Below are 13,504 nucleotides of genomic sequence, written 5' to 3' on the forward strand. Positions count from 1 at the left end.
TTCTACGCGACATGTGACAGAACTAACCAATCAGAAGCTAGGAGGACTGACCGAGGTAAACGCTGTGGTAAATGCGAGGACACCCTCAGAGGTATATTCCACAGATTATCCTGGATCCTGTTCCTAACTGTTTAAAGTCGGTGATGAAAGTTAAGATAATATTTCAGAATGCTGTGGCCAGAAACAAAATCTGAATTTATAAAAAAAAAAATCTGCTCGTTTGTTTTTATATTCTTAAAATGTATTAAATAATCAATTAATGAATTAATCACTTTGATTTAATTATTCAATTAATCATTAATTTATTACATAATTAATTACTTTAATCAAATAAATGAAATGAACAAATGTACTGCAGCAATTAAGAAAAGATTTGACTCATTTGATCTCAGCTTTGAAGCAGTGGAACCAAAGGTGGATACCGTTTGTCTTCACTTGAAAAGTGAAGACTGTTATCATACCTATCGTTGTATAGGTTTATGTTCATATATACACCGTATATATACCGTATATATATATATATATACGGTATATATACGGTGTATACACGGTATATATACGGTGTATATATATATATATATATATATATATATATATATATATATATATATTATTTGTATCATTGTCAAACATTCAATGTTTATACTTACATCTGTTCTACTTTTTTTGTTGTCCTTGTTTTATGTTTTTTTTTATATTTCTCTTGTTTATTTGTAAACTTGTATTTGTAGGTTGAGACCAAAGTGTAAACCGGAGTCAAATTCCATGTATGCATATGTATAAGCTGATTCTGATATTTATAGTTCAAATTACAAAAAAAGGGCTACTCACTGGGGAAAATAAATATGAAACTTTCAAAATCTGAGGGTAAAAGCAGAGTTTGTAGGGAAATAAACAAGCAGTGGCAGCGGTATTGGGATTGTGAGACAAGAGGAAGATACTTGCATGAAAAACAAACTAAAGTAGGAGCGGTAAGAAGTAGTTTAACCGTCTACCACCAATTCTTATCGCTTATCATAGATAATAATTGGTGGTAGAAGCTCCAACACTTTGTAATCAGTGTGTAGAAAAGAAGACAGTGGAGCCCGTCCTGACTTCATACAGGGTTTCTATTGCAGGACTACAGGGGCTAGCACGAGGACAGGTTAAAGATGTGACCATGAAGACACGGTGGATGGGAGCTTTTCAAAACAAGCGGACTACTCACAAAACTGTAGCTGAATAAAATAACAGTGGTCGTTAAACCCGGTAGGAGGCAGTAATTCAAAATAAAGGATGCCAGCTGTCGGAAAAAAAAACAAAGAAGAAGAAGAAGGGGAGAAAAAAACAACAACACAAAAATAGAAGAAGTAACGTTAGAGCAGCAGATGGCAGCACGCGCCTTTACATTTCGGGAGGGACGGGTAGAAGAAGACATTTATGAGGAAGTAGAGGAGGTCCCACCACGGTAGTAGTGTACCTAGAGAAAGTATGGAGAGCCCGGAGTTATCCTTTACTCTGGCTTATGTAGTGTTCTCTCTCTGCTTCGTGTTTACGCCCAACGAGTTCCGTTCGGCCGGTCTAACTATCCAGAATGTGTTTTCGTCGTGGCTGGGGAGTGAGGACGTGGGCTTCATCCAGTACCACGTCAGGAGGACCAGCATCACCGTCCTGGTCCACTCCGCTCTGCCTTTAGGTAAAAGCTAACATTCAGATACGGAAAGAACTAACGTTATATCAAAATGTGTCACATATAGTATCGAGACCGAACTGAAAACACTGAATGACTTAGCTAGCGCACACAGTTTAGCATTAGTGACGTTAGCCAGCTAATATTAGCTCCACTATGTTGAACAGTATCAACTTAATTCGTTGGAAGGTCTAGTTTTACAGACTTTGTTTAACACACGTCATGTTAGCTTAATAAGTGATCTGAGCTCCTGTTAAAGACAACACACACGACGAGCCAGCAGGTGACCTGACGCCTTCATGTTGAGGTGGGACAGTGTTGTACTTTCTATGCACCGGTTTCAATATCTGTTGCGCGTGTGGGGACGTCACGTGATGCATTCACAGAACTACACCTCGTCACCTAGTAAGGACGTTAAAGGCCCCTAAATAGGCTGCCACGTATCTGCTTTAGTGTTAGAAAATAATGATCTCCAGTGAGGAAGGACCCAGATTTCTAAAGTTGTGAAGATTATTTTATTCTAAATCAGATTCTGTTCACGCTGCTTGAGATTCTTGCACATTTTTTTTCCCAAAAATCATCGTCTAAAGTTAGTTGAATTTGCACACCTACTGTCTCAGATGTGGATGAATGCCATCAGATTTAGCTACATTGAGCACAGCTGTATGAGGAATAAACAAAAGGACATGGGGTGATTTCTAATATGCAAATGTGTCTCCTCGATTCCTTTTCTTCCCTCTTCTTCCCTCTTCTCGTCTTTGTCCCGCCCACGAGAGATTCGAGCTGAGGAGGCGAGAAAGAGAAGTGAGGAGAGAGGAGTCGAGGCCGCAGACATTTATCAAATGAGACATCTTTAAAGAGTCAATGAAATATGGCGTGTGACATTGTTTTGATATGCATTTCATGATCTCTGTCAGATGAGCATTACAATGTCCATGACTTTCATAGACCCTACGGGTGAAGTTTAGATGGATACACCAATGATCGCGGGCAGGGACATTATTTCCGTGTCAAGCGAGGAAAGAGGACACAAGGAAGCACTTTGAAAAGCACCCACTGTAGCAGCACCACCTGACGTAAACAGAAGACCACTCGACGTGTGGAAGTAAGTATTAATCTTATTGGAAAATTCTCGTGTCCTCTCCGTCCTCTCTCTGTTTCTACCTCCAGCACTAAAAGACAAGTAGAAGACAACCACAGATTTAGGCTTCAGCTTGTTTTGAGGCTTTGTCCCCCTCCCTATGTCATCACTACTGAAAGACATTTAGATTAGTGACGCTCCAGTTCTACATGTCACGACTCTTACCCATCCTCTGTAGCTTTAGGTTGGGGGAGGCTGTGCTTCCCCTTTATGTACTACTCTCTTTTGACACAGCTCCTCCCCATGACAACATCACGGGGGGGAGCTGTGTCAAAAGAGATGCCTCAGAGGACATTGTGCACCACAGAAGGCGAAGTTATACTGCCACCATTATGTTCTTCTGTTATTAATGCAACCGTAATAATCACAGATCACCCAGTTTATTCAAATGATATTTGCTTGTGTGTCAAAATGTAAAATGTGTGAAATATCGCTCTGACTTTCTCCTAATGTCCATTATTTGTTTCCTTTACAGATTCAAAGTTCAAGATCCACATCCACACTATTCATTGCTTTTTTTTTTTTTACGGTTTATTTTAGAATTCAAGCTGCCTTCTCTCTTTGTTCTGGGCTGCTTTAGTCTTTGAAGTTTGAAGTTTCAAGATCATTCCAAATACATTTGTTAAAAGAGTGATGGGTCCAGTTTTCTCAACTTCCCCAGCAAACATGGATGGTACAAGGGTAGTCCAGTCATCAGGGATGGATTTAGACTTACTATAATAAATAGTTTGTCGTGAATTAGCTTAGTGAAGTGTGAACAAACAGCCTTCTGAAAATACATAGAAATGATCGTTCCGAGTCCTGTGTATTAAGTAATACGGGCAAAGAAACAACTCTACATTTATTTTTATGAATAAATGTATGCAATTTCTTTCTGGATTAATATTTAAAATGTTATGTGAGACTAAGATTAATTAAAAGAAAAGAGTTTTTTCTTTACTATGGGGAAATGATCTGGACAGAAGTTTCCTTTTATTTTTAATCAAGTTTTACTATACATACATACATACATACATACATACATAAGTACTGTATGTCCTGATTTTCCTCTTCTAGTTCCTTTGTTACTAATTGTATTCTCATCTTCTTTGTAACCTTTAATGAACATTGAATAAAGGGAAAGAAGTACTGGGTGGCTCGTTTTTATGACGTTATGTTCATCACTTTGACAAAGATAGACCAGTGAAACCAGATGTGGTTATTATGCGGCTGAAGCCTGAAGTTTCAGGGAATATTTGATTTTATAATTCCCAAATCCGAGGTGTCACGATAAGCAAGTACAATGAAACGAATGTGCAAAAGAACAATAGTTAAACATTAAAAATGTTAAATAATACAAACTAATGTCATTGATACTGTAGCGATAACTGGGATTGAGGCGTTTAACTTGTACTTTTCCAAGCGCGCTATTGGATAATAACTACTTATACGTCATTCATGCCAGACCCCAAACAGAGCTGCCCGCTCTATTTGCTTGAAAAATAGAGCGGGCAGCTCTGGATAAACCAAAAATGTGCAAGAATTCCGAGTGGCAACAATTTGTTTTCATTTGTTAAACTGTAGAAGTCGTTAAAAGGGTTCCTCCCTCGATAGGGATCGTCTAGATACAAGAAAACTCCTGGTACCTCCACGCTATGAAGCACTAGTATGAGTAAACACTTAATTCATCATTAATAAAGCATTGTTCCTACATTAACACTCATTAGTATTCAAGTCATAAACAGTTCTAAATGTTTTAATCTTCATTAATAAGCTTGTCTATTACCAATGGTTTAAAAGGAGTTGAGTGCTGTTTCCCCTTTACTAAACCTGCATCAGCACTTATATGTGTATCTGTAGTAGGGCTACATTGTAATGTTTTTTTTTTAAAATTTATAGTTTGAAATAATAGTATGAAAGTTAAGGTGATACATTCTGAGCACGATCACTGTGCTGAAGTACAGAGAACACCACTAAACAACCTGCGGCTGTCCTCATACATTACTCACTGTTGGTTACCTGTTTGTGTGTGAAGTGGACGGGATCTGTCTCCGATGATGTCGTTTGGTGCTCTGCTTCATGTCGTGTCTTAAGTTGTTGTCCATCTCTCCAGGTTACTACATGGGGATGTGTATCGCCGCTCCAGAGAAAAACCTGGGATACATTCACCAGGTCAGCCTGTCTCTCTCACATGTATTACTCTTTCTAATGGGACGGGTGAGATTGCTTGCGGACCTGAATTCCTCTGAAGCGGCTTTAGTCCGTTCCCAGCGAGGCTGCAAGATTCTGAACAGAATGGCAGTCGTGATTATTCATTGATGTTTAGGCTGTACTTTCACTTTTCGATAAACGGCACCGCTTTCACTACTTCATTCCAGCTTGTGTGCAAATCTTTGCATCAGAATAAGACGGTGCAGCTCCTACAGGAGAAATCAAATTGTACCAAAATGTCTGAGCCAAAATAAGAACTCAACGGAGCACTGCTTTCACAGTCATGTGGTGCTACATTCCTGCTAATGAACAAACCTTTGCATCAAAATAAGTCCTCTTCAATACAGCATGATGTTCATTTAGTAAATGGTCCAATATGAGTCAAATAGACCATAAAGTGGAGTATGCATTAGGGCGGGGCTACTGTGATTGACAAGTCTCTGCCGCTACCAATTTCTACGTCACTCCTCCGCATTCCAAATATGGTAACCTTCGTTTATTGGTTGTTAAAAAAACACGACATGGCGACGACCGTAATCCAAGATGGCGACGGCGAAATCGCCACACTTGAGGCTTCAACAGGCTGTCCACAAACCAACGGGTGACGTCATGATGACTCCGTCCTCTTCTTATATACAGTCTGTGTTTGCAAGATGCCACTAAAACGTACACACACTTAAATGCAATGCACACTTAAATGCAATGCACTGCATCTTTGAATAACCATTAAGGGGAAAAAATGATATTCCTTTTGGCCAATATTTTGTTTTGTCATAATGATATTTAACTTCAAGATTTTTAGATTTTAAGATCTTTGACTGACCTATGTCCTGATGAAGTGTGGAGCATCTCCGGTGTTTTCAGGACCACCATGTCAGCAGGAGTTCTTAAATATCGGTCTCAGCTGTGTTGTTGTGTCTCACCAGGTGAGTGACAGCTGGAGAGCATTTCTCCTCCTCTCTCTCTGCATCCAGTTGACCAGCTGGACACTTGTCATCTACTGGTCTCGGCGTCACTGGCACAACCACCCAATCAGCCGGGCCCTGCAGGCCCACATACAGCCCCCCCACCCCGGCTGGGGCTCTGTGGCGTCCAGCGTCAACACTGAGTTCAGACGCATAGACAAGTTTGCTACGGGGGCGCCTGGAGCCAGAGTTATCGTTACTGACAGCTGGGTGTTAAAGGTGAGAAACAAACTGTTTATTGTCAAGTATGTTACATACAAGGAATTTGACTAGTGCATAACAATAAACACAAAACACACAATTTAAAATTAGAAAAATACAATATGGTAAACAAACAATCAAATAACAGTACGTTGGTGGCAAGTGTATATTGATAGAGAAAAGATGTGTATGGGTGTGTAACAGGAACAAATTGTTCTGGGGATGTAAGTGTCAGAGTCAGTGGGGGTCCCGGGCTCTGTTGATGAGCCCAACTGAAGACTAGAAGAAACTGTTCATGTGTTGTGAGGTCTTGGTCCTGATGGACCTCAGCCTCCTGACAGATGGAAGGGGCATGAACAGTTCATGTCCAGGGTGAGAGGGGTCGGCTACAATCTTTCTTGCTCGTTTCAGGGTCCTTGAAGCGAACAAGTCCTGGAGGGACGGCAGATTGCAGCCGATCACCCTCTCAGCAGAGCGAATGATGCGCTGCAGTCTGCCCTTGTCCTCGGCTGTGGCTGCAGCGTACCAGACCGTGATGGAGGAGCAGAGGATGGACTCAATGATGGCTCTGTAGAAGTGCACCATCATTGTCTTTGGCAGGTTGAACTTCTTCAGCTGCCTCAGGAAATACGTCCTCTGCTGAGCCTTCTTGGTGATGGAGCTGATGTTAAGCTCCCATTTGAGGTCCTGGGTTATGATGGAGCCCAGGAAGCAGAAGGACTTCACAGCGTCGACGGGGGAGTCACACAGGGTGATAGGGGGAGTCAGACAGGGTGATAGGGGGAGTCAGACAGGGTGATAGGGGGAGTCAGACAGGGTGATAGGGGGAGTCACACAGGGTGATAGGGGGAGTCAGACAGGGTGATAGGGGGAGTCAGACAGGGTGATAGGGGGAGTCAGACAGGGTGATAGGGGGAGTCACACAGGGTGATAGGGGGAGTCACACAGGGTGATAGGGAGAGTTACACAGGGTGATAGGGGGAGTTACACAGGGTGATAGGGGGAGTTACACAGGGTGATAGGGGGAGTCACACAGGGTGATAGGGGGAGTCACACAAGGGTGATGGGGGCATCTGTGTTTTCAATGTTTTGGTGCAAACTAGATGTGTCCAAACTACGACCATGTGCTGTCTGACACCTTCATTTATATGGTCCATGAGTTATTTTTAAATTACACCTATAGTTGGCCTGCTGGCTATATTAAAATGCAGTTCTTAATGTAAACACTAGGTGTCATTATCACTATATGTGTAGATTGCCAGATGCCATCCAGGTAGTCAATCTCCCGTGTTAGGCCGTGACAGGTGAGCAGAAAGGAATGATGTTCAGCAAGTTGTGCAGAGGAGAGGCCCTTCAATGACATCGTATTACACCTCAGAAAGCACTCTGCACCACAGCCGCCCATCAGGGTGATGTGAGTTGATCTCACCCGATCAATAGCGCTGAATCAGCAGGAGTTTCAGGCTTTCCTCCACCAGCAGCGTGCAGAGCGTCAGAGTACCACAGGGGTTCGGAAAAGTGGTCAAATCATCTTACTGCAGAGTCGGAGTGCTTCAAACTCTCTTGTTAGCTAGTAGCTTCAATGAAAAAGCACATTGCCCAGAGTTATATACTTTTTACTCTAGGTGCATTGCAAGTCAATGCAACCTCCATTAACGTTAGCCGTTTGCTCCGTATAAACAGGGCGGTGCTAGGGAGAGTCCATGCTGTCAGGGAATGAATTACAATATTACAAGTGTCTGAAATAGTTGGTTTAAGGTCGATCCTTCAGTTGTTGTTGAACTATCCCCCGCTAACGTTGCATGTTCAATCAATGAGAGTGAGGTTGTGGGACTCCCATCATTACGTGGGCTTTACGTGCAGTGGCCCAGGCTCGCATGAGAACAGACATCCATAGTGTGGTTTTTCACAAGTGAAGTGAGGAGAATGAATAATGGACACAAACAGGACACTGAATAAATGCTAATGTTGCTCTGTGTCTACCGCATGTTTAAAGGCAATTGTATGTTCCATAAAGAGTCCTCCTCCTTCTGATAAACCACACTTTGATCAGTTTAATACCCACCCGTGACACATGTTTAGCGAGCACTACCAGGCATCATGTTACACTTTAGGTGATGGAATGTGAAGGTAATGCAAATCAACAACTTCTACCTTAAAGAGTGCACACATAGCGAGGTGCAGTCCAGTGAAACCACACTAAACATTTTCCACTATCTTTCCGTCATCGGGTGGGTTGGCGTCCCGTTTACCTTTTCAAATCTGAAGTTTTCTAAATTGGCAACATTGTTCATCCACGTGCCTGACCATCTCTGTCCTTCTGCAGGTGACCACATATCACATCTACATGGCCTTACAGAGTGAATGTCATGTGACAGTGACAGAGTCCAGGCAGCACCAGCTGACTCCAGACTTAGCCTCCCCAGCACAGATCTTGACCCTGAGAGTGGACAGCATCAACCCTGCTGTCAGACCCTTTGATATCAGGTGTGTGTGTGTGTGTGTGTGTGTGTGTGTGTGTGTGTGTGTGTGTGTGTGGTCTTGAGCTGTCAGGAAAAAGCAGCATTTGACGTGTCACTTTTCCCACTGTTTCCAGGCTCCTCTCTACAGAGTACGCAGAGCTCAGGGAGAAGCTCCATGCTCCCATCAGAAACTCTCCTAATGTAGTGATCCACCAAACCATGAGTGAACTCTTCCTGGAAACATTCCGAGCTCAGGTGGACCTCAATCAACCGTACACACTCCCCAGTGGACAGGTACACTACTGTCTGTGTGTTTTAAATTCCTGACCACAGGATCACGATGAACCTGCGAAAATGATTCAGAAGAATATTGTCTCTCCATACACAGGAGGTGGAGCCATGTATAGGCTGTATGCAGGTTCCAGCAAACAGTAAGCTGGTCAGACTGTGCCAGGCAGAAGGTAAGAGAGAGAGAGTGTGTGTGTGTGTGTGTGTGTGTGTGTGTGTGTGTGTGTGTGTGTGTACCTTTTTTGTTTTCTTCCCAGGTACCGATACCGAGTTCATATACAGTATTATGTACTCTGACTATACCATCCCAAAGTCAGTGTAAACTTACTTTACTTTGTTATTGTCATCTAAAGTAAGCTTTGATAAAGGAAATAGTAGTTTTAACTAGAAAATTTCGCAAGAAATTTTGACAGTGTGGCTTCTACTGCCCGAAGACGTCGCAATATATACATAAACGCTGATGTTACTGGCAGTATCGTTGAGGTTCGATTGAGATAATGCTTCTCTCTTTTCTGCATTTTAGATTCATACTCTTGAAAAAGTTAAACCAAGTTAAAGCTGACGCTTTTATTTTGAAAACTTACCGGATGCTCTATCCCTTATCGGTGTCTGACTTCCTGCCTGGGTCGATCTGCTCTGTCTTAATTGACGCGATAAACCCGAGCCTTGGGCTCTCGCGCCCCCTTCATTGAGGCAGAGTAGTGTTTGCCTCCCCTTAATGTCAGATCAGCAACACTAAATATGTTCGACACAGACGTGAAATACAGTACCTATTATATGGAAAGAAAGGACATATAATAAAAGTGTCTACAAATATTACAGTGTGTGCAGGAATGAGACAGCAAAAGGCACGCGCTCAACCCAGTATGTGAGGGATTCACAGTCTGAGGTGAGGAACAGCTGGTCACTGCCTCACCTCACTGTCTCCTCTCTGTTTGAACAGGACATGCACTAATTCAGAGATTTTGATTATAAAAATGTTTGGAATAATACAGAAATTACATTTATAGCGCAGATCAGTAGAGAAATATTAATATTTATTTTAGCATTATTTGTTTTTTACATTTCATCATCACACCCTGACCGCACGTCCCTGCGTAGAGCTCTGGGTGAACACAGATGGCTACAGTTTGTACTTCCTGATTCAACAACAACAGGACGTCAGTGATGACAGGAGGAACATCGCGCCAACGCGTCGCTTCAAACGCGTCGCCCCAAACGCGTCGCTCCAAACGCCCCAAACGCGTCGCTCCAAACGCCCCAAGCGCGTCACTTCAAACGCGTCGCTCCAAACGCCCCAAACGCGTCGCTCCAAACGCCCCAAACGCGTCGCCCCAAACGCCCCAAACGCGTCGCTCCAAACGCGTCGCCCCAAACGCGTCGCTCCAAACGCGTAGCTTCAAACGCGTCGCTCCAAACGCCCCAAACGCGTCGCTCCAAATGCCCCAAACGCGACGCCCCAAACGCGTCGCTCTAAACGCCCCAAACGCGTCGCCCAAAACGCGTCGCTCCAAACGCCCCAGACGTGTCGCTCAAAACGCGCCGCGCAAAATTCGCATTACTGCAGTCTCATCGTGTCTGTGCAAAGACTTTGTATGTAATCTCATCACGCGAATAATTCGCCCTGCGTTCGGTGTGAACACAGCTGGCAGCCTCGTGGGGAGGGGAGGGGGGAGCTGCGCTCATGTGATTGCTTGAAAATGAGGCTGACATCTGATTGGCTACAGATAGGTCCATGTTAAAAAAAACGTATTTGTGAATCCGGCCAGGCAGGGGACTCTCAAAAAACCCACCAACAAATGTGAAGAGATCCACAAACAAATACACACAAATCCACAAACAAATAGAAAACATCCACACACAAATACATAAAAATGCAGAAATATATTTGTTCTGCGTGCATTTGTGAGTCACATTTATTTGTAAATCCTTCTGTGTAGAGACAGACAGACAGACAGAGAGAGAGAGAGAGCGCATGCGTGCGTGTCACTGGTTGCCATGGTGACGACGCAGGGCCTGGAGAGTCTGTGAGTCTGTTTGTTTATAAACATCAGTAATTAGCTGAATTAAGAACACCTGTGAGCTTGGCAGACTTTTCATGAGAAAACACTGGAAAACACCTGTCAAACAAATGCACTTTATACCAAAACCATGAGTCCAATCAATACAATAATTGCACCGTGAGAGAGATAAGACTCTGCCGAACGCCCTGGTATGTTTTTTATGTTTATAGTGTTATAAATGTGAGCGCCAGCGCAAGTTACAAAACTGGTACCGTCTGCTTTCTTTGACAAATTTCTTTTCTGATTTAACATGGGGTCTAATGGAGTAGTTGGTTGGAGTTCATGTCGCTCTGTGGCTGTTTGAGCCAAATGTGTAAGTCCGTTGGATTCCATAGACACTTTGTTGCGACCAGCACAAGATTTCCAAGCTTTTTGGCCAAAAATGGTGTATAAAGAGTAAAAATTGTGGGAATGGGAGCAATTTGTTTGGAAAAATCACAGAACATTTTCCTGCTCTGCTTCACTCTGACCGTGATGTCATCACTCTAGCACTTAACGAGCTGCGCAATACACACCCATTATAAAATCTCAAACAGACCCAAAGTTTTGCTGAAACTAAATCGGTGACTTCATGAAAACTATGCTAGCTAGCAAAATGTCCATTTGGCTAAATAACGTCCATCAATTTGTCTACGTTTTAAACTTTGAATCATGTTTCTACGTTAAAGTATGGCTGGTCAATATGGGTCCAAAGTTAAGTGTTTTTTTTGCTTTCTTCACGCCGAAATCCCATTCAAGTCAATGGGCCGATTTGTCATCGTAGATCGCGATTTTTGGGGAAACCGCTGGACGAATTTCTTATAAAAGTCATAGCTCACGATTCCCGATCAAGCCGCACGTGTTGAATTACTTTTTAAGCAGGTGTTGGCAACGCTGTGGGACAAGTTTCGCGGCAAACTCTGATGTGGAAGATGGAGAATAAGAATAATAAGCCCGCAGGATTACAGTCAGTGTGCTTTGGCACAGGCAGTATTACTGCCTTGTGCCACAAAGCCACACTGAATGACATATTCTCTTAGTAGTAGAGCGGGTCGTCCTTCAATTAGGAGGTGGTTCGATCCCCGGCTCCACTAGTGCTCCTGTAGGCTGTGCCTGCCGTGTGTGAATGGGTGAATGATGACATATAGTGTTAAAGCACTTTGAGTGGCCAGTAGACTAGAAAAGAGAGATACAAGTACAGTCCATTAACCATTTACCTGTTTAACCACAGGTAGTGTAGTGCTAGTTTGCAGATGTGCAGTAGTGTTAGTTCATTAATGTGACGATGTCTATTCCTTTGTCTCGCTTTGTTGTCCTTGTTCATAGCTTTTCTGTCCTTCTGGTGTGATTCTAATTGTGACTGCTGTGTGTTTATAGCGGCCGATAACGAGTCCGAGTGCCAGCAGTGTTTCTGCAGACCCATGTGGTGTCTGTCCTGTCTGGGTCGATGGTTCGCCAGCCGCCAAGACCAGCAAAGACCTGAGACCTGGTTGTCCAGCAGAGTCCCCTGTCCCACCTGTAGAGCCAAATTCTGTATACTGGACATCTGTGCGGTCCACTGAGACGACTAAACGGATCCACACGGACTATTCTCGCTCAAAATAATAATTTATGAGCAACATTCAGCAGCAAACCTCTGAGAGAGAAGCAGTGGACAGGACTTTGGACTGAACTTATTCTGTGCTTTCAATAAGGAGTGATCATGAAAAACAATTGTTTTGAACCTCAACATGCTGTACATAGCATGATCAATGTGACATTCTGAGAGATGTGCTTGTTTGGGGTTTTACCTCCGATCAGATAAGAGGGTTGATATCAGTTACCCTGGTCTCTGTGTGTCCGTCCAAGTGAACAATGAATAAATATGCCGACTCTATGACAAGAGCCTGTATCACTGTACATCCACTTCAGAATGCTCTGATGAGCCAACTCACTCACTCACTCCTACTCTACAGCAACGTGTAAAAGCAACCTTAAGGAGCAACTCTCAAGTGATCGCGTGGTTCTTCACATGAATAAGCCGATCATAACCAAGGATTCACCTCTCATCATGGGTTCACAGTGAATGTTATCCTGCACGAGCACAAGTAAAAGCATTGACACTTCCCCATGACAGAACTTAAAGGATTTGAATTTGGGTGACAAATGAATTAATACAGTTAAGATCAGAACCACCAAAACTCAAAACACAAGATTGGAACCTTTTGAAATATTATGTGGAGGAAAATAATGACAATTAATTTAAAACTAGAAGCTACTACTTCCCAATAAAGCTTGGTAAATCCTTAATTAGATATTGTATTAATAGAAAATGTTTAAATTGACCTCCGGCTCTTGCGTTGCTGAGAATCAGATTTCATCTAAATAGATGTATACATATTATACTGTTAAGTGGGGGGTCTTGGGTCCTCCCCCTTGACATTTTGAGTGTCAAACACTTCATTTTCTGCATTCTGGTGAATTTTTATGCATAAATGTAAACGACTGAAAACACGTAATTCAGGTGGCAGGTGACGAAGAAATAAAAAGCAGTAAGGCTCTCCGAC

The 13,504-nt window shown here is 42.9% G+C and overlaps 1 protein-coding gene across 1 annotated transcript; it reads left to right on the forward strand.

The window, feature by feature from the left end:
- Window positions 1-1,278: 1,278 nt before the first annotated feature.
- tmem129 (transmembrane protein 129, E3 ubiquitin protein ligase) lies at window positions 1,279-12,840 on the forward strand. The gene is made up of 7 exons (XM_068714148.1): window positions 1,279-1,675; window positions 4,903-4,961; window positions 5,927-6,184; window positions 8,493-8,653; window positions 8,763-8,922; window positions 9,017-9,089; window positions 12,336-12,840. The coding sequence occupies exons 1-7, from the start codon at window positions 1,471-1,473 to the stop codon at window positions 12,518-12,520; spliced, it is 1,101 nt and encodes a 366-aa protein (XP_068570249.1). The 5' UTR covers window positions 1,279-1,470; the 3' UTR covers window positions 12,521-12,840.
- Window positions 12,841-13,504: the final 664 nt, after the last annotated feature.

Source organism: Cebidichthys violaceus, unplaced genomic scaffold (genome assembly GCF_023349555.1).
Source record: "Cebidichthys violaceus isolate CVI_PGR_0920_01 unplaced genomic scaffold, fCebVio1.0.p SCAF_2, whole genome shotgun sequence".
NCBI lineage: Eukaryota > Metazoa > Chordata > Actinopteri > Perciformes > Stichaeidae > Cebidichthys > Cebidichthys violaceus.

Bases quoted from the DNA above. Each gene is read 5' to 3' on its own strand.
- tmem129 (XM_068714148.1), top strand. From the start codon at position 1,471: ATGGAGAGCCCGGAGTTATCCTTTACTCTGGCTTATGTAGTGTTCTCT. The intron at 1,676-4,902 runs GTAAAAGCTAAC...CCATCTCTCCAG, and splicing joins CCACTCCGCTCTGCCTTTAG to GTTACTACATGGGGATGTGT. The intron at 4,962-5,926 runs GTCAGCCTGTCT...GTGTCTCACCAG, and splicing joins ACCTGGGATACATTCACCAG to GTGAGTGACAGCTGGAGAGC.